Source organism: Rhinopithecus bieti, unplaced genomic scaffold (assembly GCF_001698545.2).
Source record: "Rhinopithecus bieti isolate Rb0 unplaced genomic scaffold, ASM169854v2 scaffold_28016, whole genome shotgun sequence".
Lineage (NCBI taxonomy): Eukaryota > Metazoa > Chordata > Mammalia > Primates > Cercopithecidae > Rhinopithecus > Rhinopithecus bieti.
This window is the reverse complement of record NW_016813202.1, coordinates 1,170,063-1,197,988: the sequence shown is the minus strand read 5'-3', so window position 1 is coordinate 1,197,988 and position 27,926 is coordinate 1,170,063. Positions and strand designations below refer to the sequence as shown.

The 27,926-nt window shown below is 42.1% G+C and overlaps 1 protein-coding gene across 3 annotated transcripts in view; it reads right to left on the bottom strand.

Annotated features, from left to right (window-relative positions):
- PLD5 (phospholipase D family member 5) overlaps positions 1-27,926 on the bottom strand; it is a 446,581-nt gene that overhangs the window by 369,402 nt on the left and 49,253 nt on the right. For 2 of the 3 annotated variants that reach the window (XM_017847818.1, XM_017847816.1), the window contains exon 1: positions 2,776-3,037. The exons of the other annotated variant lie outside the window; for it this stretch is intronic. Coding sequence is in view for 1 of the 2 variants with exons in the window: in XM_017847816.1 (XP_017703305.1) it covers positions 2,776-2,778 (3 nt within the window). In the remaining variant the exon portion in view is untranslated. Of the gene's footprint in view, positions 1-2,775; positions 3,038-27,926 lie in introns of those variants that run through there. 3 annotated transcript variants of the gene reach the window in all.

Genomic DNA, 27,926 nt, shown 5'->3' with positions numbered 1-27,926 from the left:
AACTAAGACAGGTGACATCGGGAAGGAAGAACTAAGACAGGTGACATCGGGAAGGAAGAACTAAGACAGGTGACACTGGGAAGGAAGAACTAACACAGGTGACATCGGGAAGGAAGAACTAAGACAGGTGACATCGGGAAGGAAGAACTAAGACAGGTGACATCGGGAAGGAAGAACAGGAAGACAGAAATGTCAAAGGTGAGTTGAAATGTCGAGGCTGGGGCACTGAAAGTTTCTGTGACTTGCTGTCAGGCGCCCGTCTAGCTCCTGAGCTCTTCCTCTCTACTTTGAAAGGCCGTATGAGGAGGTGGTTTCAGGAGTGAGGGCCCCAGAGCCAGCAGCCATTTATTCCCACCCTGGCATTACCCCTCACTAGCCGTGTGCCCTTCGGAAAGCGTAGAACTCTGTGTGCCTTACCTCAATGCAACAGGGGTAGTAATTTTAACATACGTACTTAAAAGCAAGAATGGGGATTCCTAAAGGGTTTAAAATACTCAGCACATAGCACATTATGTCCTCGCTATTTGTAAAATATTGAGAACTTCCACACATTTCCCTTGCTTTGAAATAACTTAAAGTCATCTGCAATTATGTAATATGGATTTACTTATTTGCATTTCCTTTAAATTTGTAAATAAAATTTTAAAAGTAATCAGAAGCCAGAGCCCAAGCTGGGCTGGCTTATTTGGTATAAAACCCAGCAAGTTCTGACATGCTCCTGATTCTAATGAGGTCAAGGAGAGTGTTTTAAACACAGTGAGTGTCTTTTCTCCTGGGTAAGATAACTGATCAGATCTGCGTGATGAGAAACATCATTGGTTTCCTTTTCATCATGGAAAGCACTTCATGAAAATCCAATCTATAGATTCACTCCTCTTCCAGTCAGTGATCTCTTACTAAAATGAAAGGTGAAATATGTTTGCCTAGGCAAAAGCCAGGTGGCCAGAATGCCTTCCCTGTTAAATCATTGCCATTTTAGTGTCTGTCATTAAGAAGAGCTCACTTAGACCAAAGCTTTTATTGTAATGTAAAATTGGGTACTTTTTTCCCAACCTTTTAAACAGTAATTAATGAAAATAACCAGAGGATGGCCTGAATGTAAACAGCTCACAGTCACTGTTAGTTCCCACCACACTCTCCCACAACCCCAAAGAGAAGTTCACTCTCTTTGGAGGTCTGTACACTTTCATCAGATTGTACTTCAATGATCTCAGCCCCTGACCTGCTCCTCATTTCTCCCTGAATACTGGAAAAGAATATCACTATGCATATATTTATGCCCACGCTCAAAGTGTGCTGGCGGGAGAGGGACTCTGCATCTCAGCCCGGTCCTTTGTAATCCTTAAAGGAATGTTCTCAGGCTAATGAAGGGAAGAAAGGAATGATTCTGCCTCAAGCATTCAGGCAAAACATTTCAAAGCACTCAGAGTCCCATTTAATCCTCATGCTAGATATGTGGATTATTTATTTTCACCCAGCCTGCTGATTGAGAAACAGGTGAGTTTATTTTGACTTCTCAACAGCTAAGAACTGCTCAAATGGATGAGATAAGAGGTACCAGGTGTCAACTAAAGTGGGAAAAATCTGACCTTTGTCTTGGCAGTGATTTCTCTGGTCTGTGTCCCTCGGAATGATCTAGGGGTGGTGCGTGAAGGCAGGGAATGAGATGAATGATTCTCATAGATCTGGTTTCCAATTTCCCCCTTTCTGAGTTGTTGGAAAGGCAAACTCACTTCTAAAAATTCCCACCCTCCCTTCATCATCAGTCTCTTCATTCATCTGGATTATAAACAGAAAAATCATTTCCTACACATCAGCTGTGCAGTCAAATAAGTATATTTCAGGCATTCTCTCTCAACAGTAATAGGCTTTATTTTCTTCTCAACGTTATGTAATCTTATTTATTATCAACGGCCTTCGTCCATTAATCCTTTTGAGAAAATGGTTAGTGGCCCCACTGTTGCACGCCAGTTCTTCCTCCCATCTCCCGTGTTTTCCTCCTCGTATCATGGGTGATTGGGAGGAGACACTCGGAAAAGACACGCAGAGAGCAGGGACCAGGAGATAGGCACATTGTCACTACTACGGTGAATTCTAAAGCCTCATCCAAAGACCTCATGTTTACATTAAGGATCACCTCACCCTGGCAACGTTTGCTTTACTGGATTTGAATCAAACAAACTTCCTCCAAAGTCAGATCATTCTTTCTTTGAAATCTTGGGTTCCTGTTGTTGCTGCCTATGATAGTTTCAAAAGAAAAAAAAAAATCACGTGGAAGTTTGCTCTAGTAATTCTTAATGCCTCCAGTAAACAGTGAAGCTCACAGCAACGGCGACAATTCAAAGCAAGCTGCTTAAGCATGAATGGATTTGTGCCCCCACACGAACATATCGAGAACCCAGACAACTATTTCTTTGAAGAATCTCATGGAAATTACAATTACTTTCAGAGGAAAGAGCACACTTCAGAGACTACATGAATCGGGGTTTACCTCTGAGGTCACCGTAGGACTGTCCTACCCTGGCAGAGCCCAGCAAACAGTCCTTATTAATTACAAGGCACCATTACCTCTGACATGAAAGGAATCATTTTTCAAAAAAAATCAGTGCTCTGGTGAAAAGAGTGTTCCTGCCCTTCTAATAAAAAGTGGACAGTGCCTCAGAGCTCAGGTGACTGTTCAGTCTCATGCTACCAACAGCCATTTTCACCAGCAGAGGCTACGTATTCTTTCCCAGGTAACAAACTAGGTCTGTAGAAAACTCCAGAGTTTCTTACCATTGCGACCAATCTTCCTTCCCTCCCTGCGGAGTCCAGCAGCCAGGAGCTCTCGCTGATGTGCTGCTTCCCACAGCCTCTGGAGCCTTTGGAGGCAGAGAATGTTTCATGTGGCACCAACGTATCACCACCGATTACATTTCAGTCCCTCAATTGCTGGCCTCAGTGCTTTGGAAATCAGCCAAACTGAGCACGAAGAGAGCAAGGGCTGCAGCTTGCAATTGCAGAATTTCCCCTAGAATGTGCTCTTAAAAAACATAGGCCCCTCATTGAGCATTTAAGCAAGTACTGGGGACTGCTATGTTCAATTATGTTTCTCCCTCTTTTCCTTTTAAACTGAGAGGAGTTGTGTTGCTTGTGGAATGAAATAATAGCAAGATCTCAAGCAGACCCAGGGGAGGCAGGCACCATGCCGGCGTCCACACACCTCCAACCTGAGCAGAAACGGCTGCAATTCCAATCAGAGTAAAGGAGAATCCTGCCTAGACAAAGACGAGCGAAGAGGGGCAATGCTGACGAGCACTCCATGGTTACAGCAGCTCGGTCATCGGTGGGTGTTTGCTAAGTCCAGACTAAATCATGTGGCGTAGCGCTGTCAAATCTGAACAGGTGGAAAGAAAACTTCCTTACTCATCAAGGCAGTGTGAGGTGCACAGCTTTAGCTTGAAGAGTATAATCAAAGTTCTTTAAATGCAGGGAACCCTGTCTTCTCAGATGCTTTAAATCTAGCCTGTGCTGCTCAATTATATTAAACCACGGGGCTCTTTGCGTTTCCTGCACTTTGGTCACGTTTTATCGTTTAAAAATTTATCTCAGAAGAATTCAGTCACACAGCTAGCACACAGCAGCAGCTGAACCTCATCCAAAGCTCAGACCAGGACTCTTTAGAAAAATAGTACACATAAGCAAAAACATCTGTTGATTGCCAAATTGTTTACTGGCCTTTCCTTCACCATCTGTAAATTTCAGGAAGGCAGGTATCATGCTTCTTTTGTTCACATCTGTATCCCCAAGGCAGCACCTATTCCATTGTAGAATATTTACTAGCTGAGTTAATACACTGATTTACCATTACTGTTGGAAATGTTGGCAAAGTCCCACAAATTGGTAAAATTCCTTTTGCTTGGAGACTGATTTGTTCCAGGCTAAGGGTTGGGTTCCTTTTGTTATGGCTTTTCCTCTTATCAAAAAGGAAAAATTCACATCTCCTTGTATGGTTAGGCCTAGAAAGGGCAGGAATAACTTCCAGCAAAGCTAAATACTTGTTCTAGAGCAAATTCATCCTGAGGAATATGATTCGTGCTGATGGCCAAGGGTTCTGATTTCTTAGAAGAGTCCATGGCATTTATCAGGCTTGATGGCATCAAGGAGTAGCTGTGAATCAACAGAGTCCCAGAAAAACAAATTTCCACACCCTCTGGGGAAAGATCTTTCAGGATAGAGAAGCCATTATGGCAAGCAAATTAGGTGCCCACGTGAGAGACATCTGGCCAAGATATAGCTCAATGCTTGCATTGAGTAGGTTCTAGATACCCCTTTAAGGGGTTAAATGAATTCAGTAAGTGAATACTCTGAAACCCTGGAGTGTTTAACACTTGTCTCGAAGCTGGAATAAGCCAACATTGCCTAACGTGGATTCTCAGTTCATCGTCCCATCCTGAGGTCCTTTCTCTAGAAACACTCAGCCACATCGTTTCCACTGTTCCTTGGGCCATGCCCACTTATACTTCCCCTCTCATGGGAAGATGTGGCAACATCTACTGCAATGTGGCCAGGAAAAAAAAGCATTGTCTGCTTTTTTCCATTAGCCTTTATCTTTGTGCACAACAGAAATCCCCTACCACAGCATCAATGAAGCGTCTCCTTTCTTCTATCTGTTCTTCAAGGTGTAGCGTTATTCTTTCCCCCTTCAGAAAGAGTTCCCTGATAGCCTCAACTTACAGCAATTTATCTTCTCCATGACTGTCACTCAACACTGTCCCAACCATTTAACATTGAATCATACATTGTCTTCAGACACTTCTTGGATGCCATTGGTTATTTTATTGTTTATGTTTAGGTATCTTACCATCTAACCAGATTGTAAGCATGTTATTCCTGTATCAAATTCTTTCTTTCCTTTTCTGTTTTTTTTCTTTTCTTTTTTTTTTTTTTTTTTGAGAGGAGTGTTGCTTTGTTGCCCAGGTTGGAGTGCAATGGCACAATCTTGGCTCACTGCAACTTCCACCACCCAGGTTCAAGAGATTCTCCTATCTCAGCCTCCTGAGCAGCTGGGATTATAGGTGTATGCTGCCATGCCCAGCTAATTTTTCGTATTTTGGTAGAGACAGGGCATCATTGTGTTGCCCAGGCTGGTCTCGAACTCCTGAGCTCAGGTGATCCACCCGTCTCAGCCTCCCAACGGGCTAGGATTACAGGCTTGAGCCACTGCGCCCAGTCTAAAATTCCTGAATGGCAACCTACCGGCTGTAAGGTAAAACTGAGACTACTCTCCACGGCATTTAAGGTCCTTCATGAAAGACCTCCTTAAAGTTTCCTTTCCCACCATGCTCCTGCTAGTACCTTATGCTTTAGTCACAAAGAACTCCTTGCAGTATCCTCAAATCACCGTGCTCACCAATACTTCCAGGACTTCGCACACAGGACACTCCATTCCAGGAATGGTTTTTATTGCTGTCCCCACAGGGGTTTGGGCTCAGTCCTCAACGTCTGTGCCATCTCCCTTGATCCTCCCAACAGGACTGAATGGCAAGCTGAAGACGGGAAGTACATGAATCATGGGGGTGCACCATCCTTCTGTTTGTGTCAGGGCCCTGCACAAACCTAAGCGGATGTAGAATCAGTGCTTTTTCTGCAATGAGAAATGCTCATATACTGTACTGGCATTTTGGACTTTTTTTTTTTCAAATAAGTTAACCTAGTAGAAACAACAAGGGACTAGGAGGAAGGATTTCTGAATCATCATCTGCCTGTTGAGTCAACCAGGATTCTATTGATATGAAGAATTGTTTGGTACTTTTATTATCAAAATCGTTACACTTCTCAGCTTGATCTTGTCAGAACACACTGAATTACAACCACCTCATTGATACCTGGCCCCACAAACCATCAGCAAGGAAGTTAGGAAGTTCTGGAGAGTGAGGAGCAGAAAAAAACATGGACTTTTCTATAACATAGTAGTTTGTATACCTTCATTAAAAAATGTGGACATCCAGGCTGGGCACGATGACTCATGCCTATAATCCTAGCACTTTGGGAAGCTGAGGCGGGTGGATCGCTTGAGCCCAGGAGTTCCAGACCAGCCTGGACAACATGGTGAAACTCCATCTCTACAAAACATACAAAAATTAGCTTGGTGTAATGGCATGCGTCTGCAGTCCCAGCTACTTGGGAGGCTGAGATGGGCAGATGGCTTGAGTCCGGGAGGTGGAGTTTGCACTGAGCTGAGATTGCGCCATTGCACTCCAGCCTGGGCAACAGAGCCAGATCCTGCCCCCTAACCCTGATGAGGACATTTGGAAAGCCAGTCCTTTCCTCTGCACCCCCTCGTGCTGTCTTCCCACACACCCCTAACAACTAGAAATCCAGGTACAGCAATGAAAAGTCTGAGACCAAGCAGGCAAAATGCTCAGTAGAAAGCTATTCCCACTCTTCTGAACATGGAAAGGTGAAAGGAAAAATTTTAAATCCTTTTACAAATTTCACAATTGTCGGAATGTTTGTGGCCCCCTCCACATTCATATGTTGAAACCTAATCCCCAACTTGATGGTGTTAGGAGGTGGGGTTTTTAGAAGGTGACAAGATCAAGAGGGAGCAGCCTTCGTGAACAGGATTAGTACCCTTATAAAAGACGACCAAGGGAGATGGCTTGCCCTTCCCCCAAGTGAGGACACCAGGAGAAGACATCATCTCGGAACCAGGAAGCAGGTCCTCCAGGCATCAAATCTGCCATTGACTTGATCTGGGACTTTCCAGCCTCCAGAATCATGAGAAATAAGTTTCTCTGTTTGTAAGCTACCTAGTTTATGGTCATTTTGTTATAGCAGCCTAAATAAGCTAAGACAAAATGCATGTAAGTAATACCTATTTCATTTAGTGTTTTCTTATGAGCAAATCTATTTTATCTTTTAATGAAATTTTATTGTACCTTTAGAAGACCTTTGAAATGTCTCTGAGAAGCACAACAAGACACCATGACCTCCCTCCACGGAGTATTCATTATTCACCTATTCAGTATTTTCAAATGCTGGTCCTGCATTAATGAAAAGTGAACCTGCCATTCCAGAAAGGTAGTCCCTAGAGACTGGAAGCTCCCTATGGCCACTGCGACACCCATTCCCTCCTATCACAATTTAGGGCTCCACTTTAGGATAGAATTTAGAGAAAAGGAAGACGCATGGGCTCCCACTTACCCCATAGCTGCAGAAATGACACCTGCCCACCTCTCTTTCATAAAAGAACCGAGGAAAGTGTTATGAATGGCTTATCTTTCTTTGTTTCTCCCATCACCAGTTTTAACCCCTAGTCCTGTCTTCCCGTACTGCCTATGCATTTTGCCTGGCCATTGGATATGTTTAGCCTTACCCACTCCTTCTCAGCCTCACAGTTGCAGCTAATTCAGGCAGCAAGGCTAGGAGAGCTCACCATGCGCTGGTGATTAGAGAACCTTTGAAAGAGTCACACGGACAAGATGATACTTTCAAATTTAACCTCAGGCCGGCCACGGCGGCTCATGCCTGTAATCCCAGCACTTTGGGAGGCCAAGGTGGGCAGATCACTTGAGGTCAGGAGTTTGAGACCAGCCTGGTCAGCAATGATGAGACCCCTCCCCCCGTCTCTACTAAAAGTACAAAAATATTAGCCAGGTGTGGTGGCGGGCGCCTGTAATCCCAGCTACTCGAGAAGCTGAGGCAGGAGAATTGCTTGAACCTGGGAGGTAGAGGCTGCAGTGAGCCGAGATCACGCCATTGCACTCTAGCCTGGGCAACAGCAAAATTCTGTGTCAAAAAAAAAAAAAAAAAGAAAAAGCAAATTTAATCTCAAGCGAACCCACTCAGTCTAAGAATCATAAAGCATGTAGGGATGCCTTTCAGCTTCTAATAATGTTTCAAAGGTTTCTGTTTCAATAGACTTAAATTGATGTTGGCAGAGAAAAAAATTAGGTCAAAGCACTGAGAAAGAGAAACCGTCACTTTCTAAAACCACCCAAGATTGCTAAGCATTTGCATATGTGAAAAGAGACACAGGGGAAAACATATTTCATCAGTAAAATATTTACATTAATTTCTATTAAGGTATTATGAACTATGAAATCATAAAAGAGTTTCTAACACTGAAAAGTGGCTGTAATAGAAAGGAAAGTAAGGAGAGCGGGAAGATGTGAGTGCCCTTAAGTAGGGTAGCAGCCATTGTAGATCAGAGTGTGTTCCAGGGTCTAAACTCTCTGACGGAAAGTGTAAGTTTGTTTCCCAGACAATCCTGAATTACAGAGAGAGCTGCCCGGATGCCCTGAATCTTTGCGGATCATCACAGTTTCCCCTTTCCGGATCTATCCCTGGGACCAGCTATTTCTTTCCTTCAGCTGTCAGGAATTATGTATGTGCCTGTTCTTCTTTTGTACCACAGGAGGGAGCCCGAGCACAATCAGGGTATAGTTCTCCAGCTTTTTCTCCAAGTGGTAACAAAATGACTTTTAATCACCTGTTAAAATATGGGCGTAAACGCCTCCACGCAGAAACGAATGTGATCAATCAAGTATTCCAAATAAGCTTCAGAAGCTGCCCTCCAACTCAAACTGCTCAAGTTTTTCACATACATCTATGTGTGCATAGAGTGTGACTGTTACGTTTAATCTCTTTTACCTATTTTAATGCCAGCATTTGCAAATCATTTGAAAGGTTTTATTCAGATGAAGATAATCCAGACGCACATTCTAAGCATTAAGATACTTGATTTTTTAACTAATGACTTTCATCACATGGAGCTCACTGGATTGATTTATACCTGAATTAAAAGCAACCTGTAATTTATCTTCCAAGTCCCAACTTTTTTGACATAAAGGACTGCCCCAAGTAAGAAGTCTTCTGAGGCAGATTGCTGAAGAGATTTAGTGATGGTGAAACAAGCAGCTTAATGAAGTGAACTCTCCTTATTAACCTTTGACCAAAGTCACACCTGTACCCGTTCCTTGTTTCACACTTTAAAGGCAGCAGCCAGGTTCAGTTCTAATTTGCCTCCGAAGAATTCAGCACAAGCCCGTTTAGAAAAGTGATTATCCTTCAATTTGTAGGCAATGAGGTAGGCGCTTACATGGGCTCCCAGAAGGCATCACCCAGATCATAGCACTTGTCCCAGAGGGGAGCTTCTTGACCAAATCAACACAGGAGCTCACTTTATATGGCATTTCTACAAGGCTGTCTTAAAGTCAAATGCAGCTACAGCCATGAGGGAGAAGACAGATCTGATCAACAGAAGTGTCCCAAAGATGGCCCTCAAACTGCAGTTACGTAAAGTTCCACTCTGTCCAGGCAGGTGTGCTACACCAGTTGTGATGTGGGATAGAGCTGGGGTGGGGACAGAAGGGCCAGCACCCCCCATGCCACTGTGCTCCAAGGCAGAGCCCTAGGAGTCCAGGAATTCTAAATTTGAACCTGTCCTTCCAGGACATTACAAAGAAATACTTCACAGGTAGGAGAATGGGAACATATTTTATTTAAGAGCGTGTCAGCTTGATTTATAAGCTTCATATATTTAGGTACATGGAATTGTCTCCTGACCCCAACCAAGGTTGGAGTGGATCTGTTCCCTTCCCTCTTTACTCTGCCTTGCAGTCAAAGTAATGCATTAGTTTGGTTCCATTCAGTGACTTCGGGCTGGGTTTCTGAGGGGATGAGAATGGTACAGAGACCTTCAGATAAGGCTTGCTAGCCACTGGCTACAGGTGACTATTTACATTTAAGTTTTAACTAATTCAGATTAAATAAAATTTAAGATCCAGTTCCTTAGTCACACTAGCCACATCTCAAAGGCTCAAGAGTCCCATGTGGCTGGTGGTGACTGGACTGAAAGGCACGCATTTAGAACATGACCATCACTGCACAAGTTTCTACTGGACAATGCTGCCCTAAAGAACTCTAAAAAGAAAATAGTATCTGTTTAGATTTAAAGTGGGGAAGACTGAAACATCTGCAGGATGAGTGCACAAATCAGCAAGTGAGTTTCCATATTCAGAATTACTGTGTGAACTATCCATGATTGGTATTAGGCATTATAAATGGTACCATGTGTTTGCTGGTGATCTGTATCAGAGACTGCAAACTGGCCACCTGCGGGATGAATATTTTATTTGGCTTCTGCTGCATTGTGAACATGGTAGAATTAGCTCCCAACATTAAAAAAAAAAAAAAGTGGGGGAAACTTCATTAAAATCTAGTTTTCTTATTTCTTTTGAAACATCAGAAGATCTGACCCCTGTGGGCTTGCATTTCCACACTGGAACACAGAACTGGAGTCCAGAAGCTACTATCCCTTCAGGAGTGAGTGCTCTTCAGGTTACCAAAATCTCTGCCCATCACTGCGTCCACAACACAGTTTCCTAATTCCTTCCATATGCACAGTTGAATGGGAAAACAAGAAAGTCTCTGGCTTTGCAAAAAGGAAAATCTCTATGATAAAACACCACAAAAGCTGCCGAGAACACTTTCACTTACTCTGTTTCTCTAAATAAATCCCACCATCCACTTACCCAAATGGTACTCTTTGATCTATAGAAATAGGACTAGTGAATTACAAAATCAGTAATCACAAAATTACAAAATCAGAAGAATCAAACTTCATAATTTCTTATAATTCCACACTCAACACTTGAGGCTTTCAAACTTGACTTGAGAATGAGAGGAGGAAGGAAGAAGATAATAGAGGCATCATACTCCTCTCTATCTACTGCCTTCTGCTCCTCCCTATGCAAACATATAAACAACACAAACATACATACACACACACACATACACACACATCCTCAAGTGTAATGGGGCTGTGAAAAGGTCTAGTTATGCATAAGAATGAGCACACTTCTGAATAAGATTTTCAGTAATATTGCCAACATATCCCAATCATGCACAAGTCTCTTCATTTAAAAATCTAGTCTTATGTCCATGAATTATACTCATTTAAATTTAAGCTCCATTTAAAAAAAGCAGAGGCCAGACACGGTGGCTCATGCTTGTAATCCCAGAACTTTGTGAGGCCAAGGTGTGTGGATCACCTGAGGTCAGGAGTTCCAGACTAGCCTGGGCAAGGTGGTGAAACCCCATCTCTACTAAAAATACAAAAATTAGCCGGACATGGTGACATGCACCTGTAGTCCCAGGTACTCAAGAGGCTGAGGCAGGAGAATCACTTGAACCCTGGAGGCAGAGGTTGCAGTGAGCCAAAATCATGCTGGCACACTCCAGCCTGGGCAACAGAGGGAGACTGTCTCAAGAAAGTGCAGGGACTTTATCTGTCCTGTTCAATATCAGCACATAGCAGGTACTCAGTTCTCAATAAATAGCTTATTGAATAGAATAGAACCCTGACAGGGAACATCCCATTTTCTTAGAAATTCTGAGTCTCTGCCATATCCCCCCTGATCTCAACCTGGCATAATGATGTATTATATTAATTGACTCAACACACAGATGAAGGTCTTTTATGTGCTGGGACTCTGTTGGAGGTGTATTATAGTATGCCGTGGTTGGTTCTCTAAGTCACAGGTCATATGTTCAGGAAGGGATTGCGATCGTGTTAATAATTTGATTTCAAATACCACATTGCCTTTTATTTTTAAAAAGTCACATGCATACAATAAATATTTGTCCATTAATATCTATTCCTCAACCTGTCCTACTCCTCTTTGTTCTAATGGAAAATCAATAGAATGATTTATTTTCCTTCGGGTATATACCCACTAATGGGATTGCTGGGTCGAATGGTAGCTCTATTTTAAGTTCTTTGAGAAATCTCCAGGCTGCTTTCCACAGTGGCTGAACTAATTTACATTCCAACCAACAGTGTATAAGCATTCCCTTTCTCCCCAGCCTTGCCAGCATCTGTTGTTTTTTTGTCTTTTTAGTAATAGGCATTCTGACTGGTGTCAGATGGTATCTCGTTGTGGTTTTGATTTGCATTTCTCTGATGACTAGAGATGCTAAGCATTTTTCCATATGTTTGTCTTTTGAGAAGTGTCTGTTCATGTCCTTTGCCCATTTTTAGTGGGTTTACTTGTTTTTTGCTTGTTGATTTAAATTCTCTACAGATTCTGGATATTGGGCCTTTGTTAAATGCATAGTTTACAAATATCTTCTCCTATCGGTAGGTTGTATATTTGCTCTGTTGACAGTTTCTTTTACTGTGCAGAAATTCTTTCATTTAATTAGGTCCCAATGTCTATTTTTGTTTTTGTTGCAATTGCTTTTGAGGGCTTTGCCAAAAACTCTTTGCCAAGACTCATGCATGTGTTGACCAAAAAGACACATGCACTCATACGTTTATCACAGCACTATTCACAATGGCAAAGACATGAAATCAACTAAATGCCCATCAGTGGTAGACTGGATACAGAAAATGTGGTACATATACACCATGGAATACTATGCAACCATAAAAAGGAACAAATTCATGTCCTTTGCAGGGACATGGATGCAGTTAGAGGCCATAATCTTAGATGAATTAACACAGGAACAGAAAACCACTTGTAAGTGGGAGCTAAACACTGAGCACACCTGAACATAAAACATGGGAACAAGAGCCACGGGGGACTACTAGAGCCGGGGGGGATGAATGGGCGTGGGTTGAAAAACTACTTATGCTCACCGGGTGACGGGATCCACACTCCAAACCTCAGCATCCCATGTAAAAAATCTGCACATGGACCCCCCTGTATCTAAACTAAAAGTTGAAATTAAACAAACAAACAAAAAAAGACAAAAGGAAGAAAACTGACTCTCCCCGGAGCCATTGCCTGGACTGTAACCCTCTCTAGGGGAGGCTGTGTTTTCTCCCTTAGACCTTGTGCCACCACATGAGGTCTGCATAGATATCCTCACTGCTCCTCACTGCCACTTTGAGACCATTCATTCTCCCTTTCTTCTCCCAAAAGAAGCTCCTATTGTCATCAGACTAGATCATCCAATACTCCTCAGCGGCACCATTATCCATTGATTCCTGGTCAATTCCTTTTTTCTCACTGTCACTGTCTCCAACATTACTTTTGCCTTAATTCTAAAAATGTCACCGTATATGTAGATGATCTTTCCAACACACTGGTGCTTCATTTCCTTGAACTATCGCTTTCAATACCCTTCTCCTCCATGCTGCCTCCACTACTCGCTTCCGTGTCATTATCATTAGCTGCAAACGCTCCGTAATGTCAATCTCATGCCTCCCACTCTTCCCACAAGCTCGTATCTTTTCCTTGCGCTCTCTGTGGTACTGTGACTTCAACCATTTTTTGGCCCCATTAGGATTGGCAATCCATTGATCACAGTGCCATGTCACTACAGCACATGATATTGTCTCTTTCCTCTTTATCCAGCTTAAAGTCAAACCCAGTCAGTAGAGACACTCGCTTGTCCATGCTGTCTATGCCCATCCCCTTCTCCTGCTTTGTTGCACTTGTTTGTCGTCCAACCTTCAATACCTCCAACTCTGTACTCCTGAACTGGTGCAGCCCGGCAAGGCTAGGGAAAAACAAACTCCAGATTCATGCTGCATCACAAGTGGACTCCTAATGCTCCCAAGCAATCAGGCTTCTTATCTCTACTCCATTCAGTCATCCAGTCTCCCAAAGGGTTATTTCACACTCCTTGACCTCTCCCCAAACTTCTGACGCCTTCTCTCTCATTCTTACTCTCAGCTTAAGGTCTTTCTCTTACTTCACATCCACAGACCACACTGCCTTCTCTTCCCACTTTCCAGCATCTGAGTAAGTATCTAGAACCTGCTTTCCCATCTATGACCAAGAATGAACTGGCCACACTCCCATCTCAAGGCAGTTCCTCTACTTGTATGCGTATCCCACCCTCATGTCCACTCAGGACATCTCTTTGGCAGTTACACCCACTTCTATGAAAAAAAAATCAATTTTCTTACTCTACACTAGATCACACTCATTAGCATATAGAATACTATTATTTTTCCCATACTGAAAAAAAGGAAACAAAAAAGGCCTTCCATTCTTCCCATATTCTCCACTAGCCATTGTCCCATTTCTTCCCTTCTCTGTGTGGCGGTATCTGGAAAGCATTATCATTCAGTGATACCGAGTACCTCCATTCCCCACCTCTCCACTGACGTTGCTGACATTAAGGTTGCCCATGGCCTCCACACTGCCAAGTCCAAACCCCAATTCTCAGTTTTAATCGCACTTAATCTTTTGGCACATTTCACATAGTCACTCATTCCTCCTCCTTGACACACTTTTCTCACTTGCCCTTTCAGTACATCAAACTCTCTTGTTTTTCTGTCCACTTCACATGTCCCTTCTTTTTGACCCAACCTCTTAATTTTGGAGTACCTTTGAGCCCTTTATGTTACCTTAGTTCCATGGATTTCAATGGCAACTAAGTGCCAGTGGCTCCCATATTATATTTCAGCCCAAATCTGTTCATCTTTCCAGTGTCTACTCAACAGTGCTACCTGTATGTTTAGGAGGCATCTCAACCTGCCCAAACTCAACGCTAATCATCCCATTCTTCCCTATTTAGCGCATAGCTTTCCTTACCTCAGTTATGGCAATTCTATTTTTGTAGGCCAAAAGCTTTGTAATCAAACTCACAAGGGTGGCTCTAATAAAAATTTAAAAGCATAATGGAAAATAACAAAACTTGGTGAGGAAACCCTCGTTCTGTCATTCTGGTGAGACTGTAAAGTAGTACAGCCACTGTGGAAACAATTTGGCAGGTCTTCAAAAGGTTAAACACAGAAATACCAAGTGATCCAGCAATTCCAATTCTAGGTATATACCCCAAAGAATTGAAAACAAGGATTGAAACAAACATACATTTTCATCACAATACCATCACCATGGTCAACAGTGGAAACAGCCCAACTGTCCATCGACGAATGAATAGAGAAGCACAACGTGGTGTCTATCCACACAGTGAAATGGCACTCCACCATAAAGATGAGTGAAGTGCTGACACATGCTACAATATGATAGACTTTGAAGACATTATGCTAAGTGAAAGAAGCCAGACACAAAAGGTCACATCTTGTGTGATTCCCTTTACATGCAACACCTGGAATACGTAAATCCACAGAAGTAGAAATTATATTTGTGATTGTTTCCAGCTTCATCCATGTCCCTACAAAGGACATGAACTCATCCATTTTTAGGGCTGCATAGTGTTCCCAATCATTCTGAGCAAACTATCGCAAGGACAGAAAACCAAATACCACATGTTCTCACTCACAGGTGGGAATTGAACAATGAGAACACTTGGACACAGGGCAGGGAACATCATACACTGGGGCCTGTCGTGGGGTAGCGGGAGCGGGGAGGGATAGCATCAGGAGATATACCTAATGTAAACAACGAATTAATGGGTGCAGCACACCAATGTGGCACATGTATACATATGTAACAAACCTGCACGTTTTGCACATGTACCCTAGAACTTAAATTAAAAAAAAAAAAAGAAAGAAATTATATTTGTGGTTGCCAGAGGTTTGGAAAAGGAAAAAATGGCAGGTGACTCTTTCAGGGTATGAGGTTTCCTTAGGGGGTGACGAAAATGTTTTAGAACTAAATAGAAGCGATCACCACACATCATCGTGAACATACCAAATGCCTCTGAATTGTACATTGAAATGGCTCATTTTAGGTTATGTGAATTTCACCTCAATTAAGAAAATGGAATCTTCCTTGACTTTTTTCTTTCACTGATAGTCCAAATTTAATCTCTCAGGAAATCACTCGGACTCTACATTCAAAATACATAAATAAATCCAGAAGCAGAACCTTTCTCACCTGCACCCTGTCACCAGTCTGATCCAGCCCGACATGACCTTTCTTTTGGATTATTACATAGACTCCTAATTGGTCTCCTTTATTATACTCTTATCACCTTATAATTTATCACAGATTCTCAAACACAATGTGCAATCAGATCATGTCACTTGTCTACTAGAAACCCTGCAATGGCTTCCCATTTATTTCAGGGCAAGAGCTAAAGTGTTAACAATGGCCCAGGAGGCTCTGCATGATCTTGTTTCCTGGGCTCTGCCACTAATCTCTCCCCTCTTCCATTTATTCTGCTTTGATTCACACACTTGTTCCGTCCAGGGCAGCCACACTGGCCTCTCTGCTGTTCTTCACAAATGCCAGGCATGGCTGGTCACAGTGACTCATGCTTGTAATTCCAGCACTTTGGGAGGCTGAGGTGGGTGGATCACGAGGTCAGGAGTTCAAGACCAGCCTGGCTAAGATGGATGAAACCCCGTCTCTACTAAAATTAACCAAAAAAAAAAAAAAAAAAAAAAAAAAGCCAGGTGTGGTGGTAGGCAACTGTAATACCAGTACTTGGGAAAGCTGAGGCCAGAGCACTGCTTAAGACCCGGGAGGCGGAGGTTGCAGTGAGCCAAGATTGCACCACTGCACTCCAGCCCTGGGCCACAGAGCGAGACTCCATCTCAAAACAAAAACAAAAGAAAAAGAAAAAAATGGAACTCATAGAAATAGAATAGAGTGGTGGTTACCAGGGGCTGGGTGGGGAGGGTTGGGAAATAGGAAGATGTAGTTCAAAGGCTACCAAGTTTCAGTTAAGAGGAATAAGTTTTAAAGATCTGTTGCACACCATAGTGACTGTAGTTAACAATAATGTATTTCAAAATTGTGAGAATAATCGATTTTAAATGTCCTCACCATAAAAAAGATAAGTATGTGAAGTGACAGGTATGTTAAGTAGCTTAATGTAATCATCCCACAATGTAAATACATGTCAAAATATCACATTGTAACAATTCTCACTTGCTAATTATAATAAAATTTAATAAATACATAAATTATTTTTACTAGAAGAAACTTTCTTTGCAATGTTTTGTTTATTTTTAGTTAAAAATGGCAATGTATATTCAGTGTTACCAAATGTTAACACTTGTCAATTCTGGATCTCTTGTAGGGTAGTGGTTATAGTAGTCTGTGAACTTTTGTACTGCTTAAATTTCTCAACATTTTAAATACAAGCAAGAAAAAAAAAAGCTTTATGGTTTTTATAGCAAAGAGTTCTTTGGTCTTCCAAAAAGAGTAAAAGTAGTCTTCTTAGAATTCCTATAGCAATCTCATTTCTTGACCAAATATAGCAATTTGACAATTACCTCATCCCATCCCTTATCACTAAAGAATGGAACTAGCGGAGTTATGTATACAGAAATACGATCTTCTTCATTAACTTGACCTCTCAGCACTGTGCAATGATGGGAAAATTCGAATGACAACAGAACCGGCGTTCCTAACACACAATCACTGAAGTTACCATGAGGGCCCACCAGGTGGTGTGTGTGCATGGGAGTCGTTACTACGGAACGAGGGTTCCCAAGCATCCCTGAGAAACACCCTCCCCAAATGGCCTTTGTTAGAGAGTTGATAAGCTGTTTCAGTCTATCTGTGACTTAGGTACTCATGCGTGAGTTCAGAGCTCTGAAGAAAGCACCTTCCACTGTGCCCCCAGTAGAACTGGGCCCCCAAAGCAATATCTCTATGTCACAAAGCCCTACAATCTCTTGGCAGAATTAAAATTGTATTTATTTTGGAAAATAAAACTGTGTGTACACTCATTTCCTTCTCAAACATTTCACAGCAAAACAAAAGTTGGAGTGCCAAGAGTTATAAAATTAGAGAGGAAATGAAAATCTGTTATTTTCATAACAAGGTCTTTTAACAGAGCCAAAGTATTTTGAGTTCCAAAACAACTCACGTCCCCAAATGGTAGTTTTCATAGTGATTTATTGATTTTAAGCCTTTGTGATGGGCTCTAACCTAATTTTGAACAGAGCCATTTTTAAGTTATGCTGGAAGCTACTGGATAATCTTTCCAATATGATGGTTAGATCAACACCTAATATACAAACTGTATGTAACAGCCTCATAATATGCCAGCCAGATAGGTAAATTATCCTTTTTTTTTTTCATTGCAAAAGTGAGATGAGCTTGTAGCAAATAAATTCAAGTAATTTGGGGGCAAAATAAAATAGAATAGCCTTTCCTTACTTTTCACTGCCATTTCACTCCTCAAATTAATTAAATAACTTACTCTTAAATTACTGTGGACAGTTTTGTGCCTATATTTGCAAACCTTTACAAACATTATTTTAATTTTTATTATACTAAATGAGATTTTTACCATACACATTGTTCTGAAACATTCTACTTTTACTTAACAGTTTTATGATGGACTATTCTGGGTCAATATCAGCATATGTAAATATATACATACATATATATATATACAAACACACACACACATATACTTTTTCCCACCAATTTCTGTGATGACAATGGTATTTCACAAAATAATAATAACAATAACAACCACAGCAAACACTTCCACAATGCTTACTATGCATCAGGTTCCACGTGGCTTACACATTTTAACTCAACCATGACTCACAACAACCTTATAAGAGAGGTACTATTTCTTATCCCCTTTACTGATAAAAAAACTGAGACATGAGAAGAAAAATAACTTCCTCAAGAGCATACAGCTAGTGAGAGGTGAAGCTGTGATTCAGACTCAGGCAGTCTGGTTCCAAAGTCCGCAATCTTAACTGCCACACTAGACTGATTAGCTGTGAACTGCTTACGAGTCCTCCTGGAAATGGACGTCTGGATTGCCTCTTTACTATTTTAAACAATGCCACAATAAATATCCTAAAAATAGATGCGTCAGTGTATCTTGAAAGTGCATTTCTAGAAGTGGGATTGTATGTATAGATGTTTAAAGATTTAGTAGGTATGCCAAATTGATCTCCAGAGAAGCTATACCTGCATTCTCCCAAAAGGGGATGCTTTCCTGCCCTTCACTGACCCTCGATGATACCAATCAGTTTTCTTTTTTTGATAAGCTGATAGACATAAAACAGAATCGTGATGTTTCTCTAATCTTATGGCCATAATAATGTGTGAGTTCAGCAATCTTTCAAGCGTTTATTGTCCACTTGTATTTATTGGTCTCTGGATTCTGAATTTCACCTGCTCACATTTTGGTCCATTATTCTATTGAGTTGTCTTTTCTCATGCATTTGTAAAAAGCTTTGTTTTAGATAGGGTCTTGCTCTGGGGCTCAGGCTGGGGTGCAGTGGTGTGGTCATAACTCACTGTAACCTTGAACTCCTAGACTCAAGTTATCCTCCCTCCTCGGCCTCCTGAGTAGCTGGGACTGCAGACACAAGCCACCATGCCCAGCTAATTAAAAAAATTTTTTTAGACATAGGGTCTTGCTATGTTGCCCAGGTGTAGAAGCTCTTTGCTCCACACATCTTGCCATCCAGGGAACATGCACAAACCCCTGCCAGCATCCCCATCCAGCACTTAGAACTATGGCTGCACAATCAGAACAGACTCCTGGGTAGGTCCAGAGAAAAAGAGCTGAAAACAGGACTCATAAAGTCACAGCTGCTTCCCCAAAACAAAATCACCAGCAAGTAGACAGATAACAAAGCTTATTTGAGGCTACAGCCCACAATCTGCCCATGTAAAATCATTTCCCTTCATGATAAATATTTTATTGATCCAACTCGATGCACCAGGAAAAGCAAACCAGATCGCGGCCAAGAAAATCAGGAGGGGCTGCCAGGCCCGGTGGCTCACGCCTGTAATCCCAGCACCCTGGGAGGCTGAGGCGGGCAGATCACAAGGTCAGGAGATCAAGAGCATCCTGGCTAACAGTTAAACCCCATCTCTACTAAACTAAGCTGGGCATGGTGGCGGGCACCTGTAGTCCCAGCTACCTGGGAGGCTGAGGCAGGAGAATGGCATGAAACCGGGAGGTGGAGCTTGCAGTGAGCCGAGATCATGCCACTTCACTCCAGCCTGGGCGACACAGCGAGACTCGGTCTCAAAGAAAAAAAAAAAAAAGAAAATTGGGAGGGCTGTAGAATCCTACTGGCCTGGGTTTGGATTATGGGGCCATCACCTATTTAACCAGGGGGATTTAAGCAAGATAGTTCATTTTTCCCACCTCCAAGCCTTAGTAGAACAAGAATCATAAAACTGACCATGCAATGTTACAAGAATTAAGAAAAATGTAACCATCTATTAGAGTCTAGCCACATAATAGGTGTTCAATTATTAACACTGAATAATACTTCCTATTATTGCTATTAACACTACAAATATCAATACTGGTGGTGATGAAGGAGAGGTAAATGTATTTGATATACTGGCTCTGCCAACTTTGGTATGGATAAAACTAGATGGCATTCTTCTACTTTTCAAATTAAAACTCACATCTACCTTCATTTACCCAGCGAGTAAAAAGTTTATCTTCCTTTCCTGCCCCTGTATTCTTTTTCTGTGTCTAGGAATCTCAGCTGTGCTCAGAAGCCCAGCCCTGCTTGCTTGTATCCTGTGGCACTGGTGCCAAACTCAGGCACTTCCCTTTGAGGTTAGCAGGCTCCTCAAACACCAGTCCTTGTCCAAGACAATGTGGTCAGGCCTCTGGCACGAAAAACACTATAGATCCCCTTCCAGGCCACAGTGGTTCTTTGAGCAGTGAGAGAGTCCAAGCACCAACATGACATAGCACTAAACTTATCAAGGGCTTCCTGGTGGAGCTGGCCTGGGCTGTCTGCTTTTCATTTCCTTAGACTCCTTCCCAGGGAGGCTATGTCAGAGCATCTGCCACCTCCCTGTTCCAGCTGTACCTACCCTTTACACCTCTCGGTTCCTGTCCCAAACCTGCAAATTCCTCCATCTCTGCCCCAGCCTCAAACCTTGATCTGTTGGAGACTGCAAGAAATAATTTTGGAAAAAAATCAGTGCTGGTTACTCTAGGATGTCCTTTTCTCTTTTCATGTTACAGGAGACCTTCCTCAGATTTAGGCTACTTCTGAGGAGCCAATCCCATTGCAGCTGCCTAAGAGGCAGCAGGAAGTGAAGGTCTTGGAAGCCCACAGCTGACTCACTTTCGTGCTTAGGAAGTTAATTCCTGAGTGAAATGGGTATAAAATATATCACCCACCTTGCTAGACCCTGCAGGTTTAGTTGTTCTTCTATATCTAGTACTGTAAATACTAGACATCCATGTTTTGTTTTATTTTCTTAATCTCCAAATACTATGAGATTTTATGAGAAAAGAGAAAAAAAGCACATATAAAAAGAGAAAAGGGACAGAAGAGAATTTAAAGAAGTACCGTCAATACTAGATATCCATACACAATACAAAATCACAACACTGGCTGGATTCCTAAAACAGAGTTTTAGATAAACTATGACTATCTTGGTGAGAGTATTTCCTACAATAAAATGTGTTCTGAACTTTGAAGCCAATCAAGTTTGTTACATAACGAGCTGGAGAAGAACCAAGATTATGATTTTTTTTCATGTTCCTACTGTTAGCAATCCCAGTTTGTGGAGTATTTGAAAGTAATTTGCTTTAATTAAGTCAGTGAAGTGATAGAAACTTGCTGAAAACATTGACTGAGCTGCTTTCACAGACCATCCTTTTTGAAATTAAGGGACTCTGGGAGACTACCCTGTTTGATTTCAATAACCCACAAGATTATGTATTTTACTTGGTGTTGCAAAAATATCTAAGCACATTGAACTTAAAACTGCGGAAAAATAAAGGAAAGCACTGCTGATTTGTTCATGGAAGGGCAGGTGTTTGCATTTAAATTGGACGTGTTCACAGAGCAGAAAATAGAGTCTGCACTCATTCCCACCACCTAGCTACTTGGGGCTCAGTGGAATCATGGATTTTGATACACTGAAGATGCATGGGCTTGATAACCTCACAATTTCTAAAGATATTCTCAGATGGTTGATGAGTAAGGAGCACACTTAGTTTGCTTGGATGCCTTTGAACGTGTCTGAACGACCAGGCATCTGATTCAATGTCAAGGTGTGCCGACAGAGCAGAAGGCAAACCCTGCTGATGATCCCTGTGAGTTTGGAGATGAATCCTAGAACTATCCTACAACGTCTGTCTCTGCAACCAAATTCTGGGCAACGACTGCTTACATATTGTTGTGTTAAAAGTATATTCTTGTTCACAAGGCTGTTGGAATTAAAATACGGTACTGCTTTCAGCTGTGTAAACCTGGAGTCAAAGTATAATGTTCTCTACTTAATATTCTCAATTCCAAACTGGTTTAGTCTGTTAAATGCAGCAGTCTCTTTGGCTTGAACGGAATTTATCAGTAATTTTACTTGATCAAATGACTAAAGTTATAACTATTTTTGACAAAAAATAAAGTTAAATAGACTCTACATGTTTAAAATCGAAAATATTTTCTTTTTCTTGGTTAACAGTCTCTACTGTATCAAATCCATGTGTTCCATGTATGAATTTCAGATTATGGAGTCCATCAAATGAACAATGTACATGTATCCAAGGTCTGACCACTTCTTCAATGGCAAAATCATTTGAGTCTTAAAGATTATTTTAAGAAGAAATTAGGAGTAAAAGAGAATGTTTTATTTTCTTAATCTCCAAATACCTTAAGATTTCATGAGAAAAGAGAAAAAAAGGACACATTAAAAACAGAAAAGAGACAGAAGAAAATATAAAGAAGAATGTTCAAGTATGAGCTGAAATGTAAGTCTAAAATAGCACATTAACATTCAGCAGTACAATGATGCTTAATCAGAGCCCCCAAAGGATAATTCAATTAGCAATACATCCCGGTGCTGTTGGAGTTCCCAAGCCTAGATTTAAAGAGTAAGATATACTTCTTGTGGATTAAAAATAACCAAAAATGGGGGAGGAATTTGAAACAAGTAGATAGAAACAGAATTGGGAAGACAAAAGAAACTGTAGTCTGGACTCTGTTTCAATATAAATTTGAAGTATGTCCTTGAGTAAATCGTGAGTGCTCCATTTTGGTTCAATTTCCAAATGGAAAAGACACTTACTCCCTCGTACGGGGCCAGCATGAAGATTAATGAGACAATACCCAGTAAGTAGAAAGAATATAAAAGTAGATCGATGTTACATAGGCTAGTTGTAATCTAATGCTATTAGAAAAAAAATGATTTGTATCTCCAGTATTACTAAATATGAGTATAGGTATGCTCTATAACATGGCATGGGGCCTTGAAAAAGATCAAGGTAAAAATCATATAAAAGTTTTTCTCCCCAAAGGCAAAATAATCTTGCAGAGTGTATACATGAAGGACTGTTACTAAAAGCCATAGATGAGCTGTAGTAATTAGTAGGATACCAGCAAGAATGTCTGTCATCTTCCTGGGAACATCCAGGGAAGAAAATAGAAGGTTGCTTGTGTGCATTAAAAGAATTTACTGGGCTGATACAAGCTAGCATTGTATCAAAGTGGGTACTGAGAAACACCCCAGGAAATAGTAAGAACTTAAAAAAAACAACAATAGACACTAACGAGTACCATTGAGTGTTTTAAAAAATGAGTTTCAACTATTCAATGGGAACATTCCATTACCCTAGACAATAGTTTTGTGGAGTGTAATTGCCTGTAAATCTGTTGAGTTTCAAATACAAATAAGCCCAGCACCAAATGGACTGTTAACCCACGTGATAATAGCTTTATTATACAGGCATTACAAAATTAATTCCAAGGAAACACTTTTTCCAGAATTAGCATCTCCAAGAAGGTAAGTCTGAGCTGAGAAATCAATGAGAGACATTAGGTTGGTGCAAAAGCAACTACGATGTTTGCCATTACTTTCGATGGCAAAACCTCAATTACTTTAACACCAACCTAATACAAGCCTCAGTCTCTCCTTCAAGTGCCACTGCCATCTTACCGGGATTCCCACAGACCCATAACGTCAACATGTGTAACAGAATTCAGCATCACCCCTAAAGCTGCTCCTCTTCTGTTCTCTATATTCAGCTGGTGGTACCAGGACCTAAGACAGAAACCGGGATTACTTCCCCTCACTATCCCATATTCAATCAGCTGCCAAGTCCCTTCAGAATTATGTCCGAAATATTATTCAATTATGTCCCTTTCCTCTCAATTCCAACTGCCAGGGTTTTAACTGAGCTGCTCATTATCCCTTATGTAAGATATTGCAATGGAGCCTAAACCGGTCTCCCTGTCCTTTTCCTATATCCATCTCTATGTGGTCACAAAAGCTGTCTTCCAAATACAGAACTGGTTAGGTCGTTCCTTTGCTTAAAATCCTTTAGCAAAAGCATGGCCTACATCCTGACCTGGCTCCTCCCTTTCTCTGCAGTTTCATCACTTCTGCTATCCCTCATCTTTCATTTATCCCCATAAATACTGTCATTCTCAAGATACATCACATAGGTGCCCCTGCATCCATCAGACACGCTCCTCATTGTCTTTCAACACCCACACCTGAAATCACCTTCTCTGCAAACTCTTCTCTGCCTGCTCCGTATTGATTGCTGCTTTCTCTGTGTTACCCCTGTAGCTGGCTCACAGTTCTGTTGCTGCACTTAACAACGCATTATAAATATGTATTTATATGTATATTGTCCATAATTTATGAGCTTAGAGGGCAGAGCTGTTTCTTAGTTATTCATGTGTCTCTTATGTCTAGCATAGTGCCTGGCAAAACCAGTAGTCAAGAAATAAATGCTGCATTGAAAGGCTTGAGCCTCTAAGCAAGCAAAGGCCAGCTATCTATCTCCCCTGGGTGTCAAATAAGAGACCGACCCATGTTTAAGCCCAAGTAACATAGAGATGCATGTGCGTGTAGGCACACATACGCGCGCGCGCGCACACACGCGCACACACACACACACACACACACACACACAAAGAGGGGGAAAGGGAAGAGCAAGAAAACAATAAAAGAAAGGCTCCACCTTGCGGGGAATGAAGTCTCTAACAACTTTCCACATAAAAGCTGTGACTGAACTTACCTATCCTTCTTGTCTAAGATATCCCGCCCAAAACAGTTCACTGGAGCATCTTTAGCAGAGAAAAAAAACAGAACAGTGAGGAGACTCGAAACACACCGTCATGTGCCCTGGGCTCAACTGTGCTCCCGCAGACCCCCGCCAAACCCATGTGTTGACATCCCAACCCCAGTATCTCAGAATGCTGCTGCATTTATAGGTGAGGTCTTTAAAGAGATGAATAAGTTAAATTGAGGACATTAGGGTGGTGCCCTAATCCCATATGACAGGTATCCTTATGAGAAGAGGAAGAGAGTCCAGAAGAGTGTGTGCTCAGAGGCACCCCCATGTGAAGAGGCACGGGGAGGGTGGCCACCTGCAAGCCATGGAGACAAGCCTGGAGCAGACCCTTCTCTCTCAGCCCTCAGAGGAAATCAATCCTGCTGCCACCTCTATCTTGGACTCCCAGTCTCCAGAACTGTAGGAAACTAAATTTCTTTTGTTTAAGCCACCCAGTTAGTGGTATTTTGCTATGCTCTAGCAAACTAATGCACATAAAACACCCCCATATGGGCCAGGCAAGGTGGCTCATGCCTGTAATTCCAGCACTTTGGGAGGCTGAGGCAGGCAGATCACCTGAGGTCAGGAGTTCAAGACCAGCCTGACCAACATGGTGAAACCCCCGTCTCTACTAAAAATACAAAAATTAGCCAGGCGTGGTGGTGGGTGCCTGTAATCCCAGCTACTCAGGAGACTGAGACAGGAGAATCACTTGAACCTGGGAGGCAGAGGTTGCAGTGAGCCGAGATTACACCATTGCACTCCAGCCTGGGCCATGAGAGTGAAACTCCATCTCAAAAAAATAAAAGAAAAAGAAAATGCCCCCAAATGGAGGGTTTAGTAAGTAAAAGAAAACACCTGGGGCTGCCAGGTGGAAAAGAAATCACAAACGTTTTTCTAGGATTATTGAATTCTAGTTCAGAATAAGTAAAACTAGTATCAGGATTAATTAACCTTAAAGATACCTTCTAGTCCTGATATGTTATGATCATTACAAGGGACATTCCTCTTAAAAGGATGTTTACAGACAGGACTAAGATCTGCCTTTAAGAGCTCAAAACACTTCCATAAATGGGCTAGTATTTTAGGTGACATTTCATCTAAAATTCAGAGGATGGTATAGATCAAGGCCAGACCAAAACTGGAATTCAGATACTTCTGTTACCCTTTCTGGTCTTCTCCCACCCCAGATTTATTTTTTTCATTGATTGATATGCACATTGAAGGACTTGCTAGGAAAGTAACTCACACGCGTCCACCACTGCAGTTCACACATACACAGGGAGGTGTGGAGACTTGGCGTGGTGTGTGTGGGAAGAGCCACAGACAAGTGAACAACACCTGAGAAAGACATTCTACTAATAGTAAGGGCCAGCCAGGCACGGTGGCTCACGCCTGTAATCCCAATACTTTGGGAGGCCGAGGCGGGTGGATCACTGGGGTCGGGAGTTCGAGACCAGCCTGGCCAGAATGGTGAAACAGCATCTCTACTAAAAATACAAAAATTAGCCAGGCGTGGTGGTGTGCACCTGTAATCCCAGCTACTTGGGAGGCTGAGGCAGGGGAATTGCTTGAACCCGGGAGGTGGAGGTTGTGGTGAGCCGAGATTATGCCATTGCACTCCAGCCTGGGTGACAAGAGCAAATAAATAAATAAATAAAAAATAAAAAATAAAAAAATAGTAAGGGCCAAAGAGTGAAGGGAAACGCTGCCCTGGATACTGCATGGTGTTGTTAGCTGAGTTTTAGGAACACGATACTCCTCACTGATCACATTCATGTCAAAGAAACAGCAGGATAGGTGCAAGATCAGTAAAGCTGTCTTTCTATAGTCTACACAACGCTTGGGCCTAGCAACATGTTTTTGAACCACTCTACAGCACAGGAATAATTTCCCAATAGCTTTGGGGAAGCACATTATGTGCCAATGGTGGTAGTGCACTGACCTACACCCACAGTTGAGGCGCAGGGGAGAGAATGGCATCCTGAAGGGGAACAGTAGCAGCTCAAACGCAAGGGGCTTGGCAGTGGAGGCAGAGATCAGGCAGCAGAGTGTTAAGGACAGTGCAGACTGAGCAACAGTGTGAACCAAGCATTAACTGGTGGTGCAGAGGATGGCAGGTGGACGGGTGAACCAAGGATCAGGGCATCAGGTTCAGTACAAGCAAAGAGTGGTGCTGGAGCAAGCAGTGTCCCAGGTGGAACACTAAGATTAGCCTGGAGCAAAGAAATGGTGGCAGTCTGAATTCAACCTTGGAACAATCTGTTCCATGAGCATGTGAGCTGGACCCTGAGTGCAGAGTTCTGTTAAAAGATGTGACATATTTGAAATGTGGTCTGAGCTCCCTCTGTTACACGGGTGGACGGTATCAACCTCTGGATACTGAGCTTTAAATGTAAAGGTGTCCTTATTGGTCTCTACAGTGGTGAAGTGCAGGAACACTGACAATGCAAAAGCTCTCCTTCAGAACATGTTCTTTAAAGCACATTTCAAAGCACATACTTACAAAATAGACCTTGTAGAATGCCATTAAATCTGAGCACACTGCCAAATGGAACATGTCAGGAAATAGGGGGTCTGGAGATATTCAAGGGTAGCCGGAGTGTTTCCACTAATACCATCAATGGGCTCTCAAAAAGGCTCTGACTGACCCCTAAAGCCAGGTTCCCAGAGGAAAGCTATGTCCTAGGAAGGCCTTTGGAAGCTCACTGTGTTCCGCTGTTATTTGGAGAGCAGCATGCAGCGCTGGAGCCCAGATATTCCAAAGACCTCTGGGTGGTTGCCTTGGTTCAGAGAACCCAGAGGAGTGAGTAGAAAAGGCACAGGAATAGGAGGGAGGCGATTGAGACCCTGGTCCTGTCTGCGAGGGACTAGCTGCTTGGCCTTACTTCCTACCTGTCTGTATCTGTTTCTTCTGTCTTACAGCAGAACTGATATACAACTTTCTGACCTCCCAGGAATGTGAAGATCATAAGTGTTTCTTGAAAAGAGTCGAGCTTACAGACATAAAAGGGATGGTATATGTAGTTCAATCACTTCGCAAG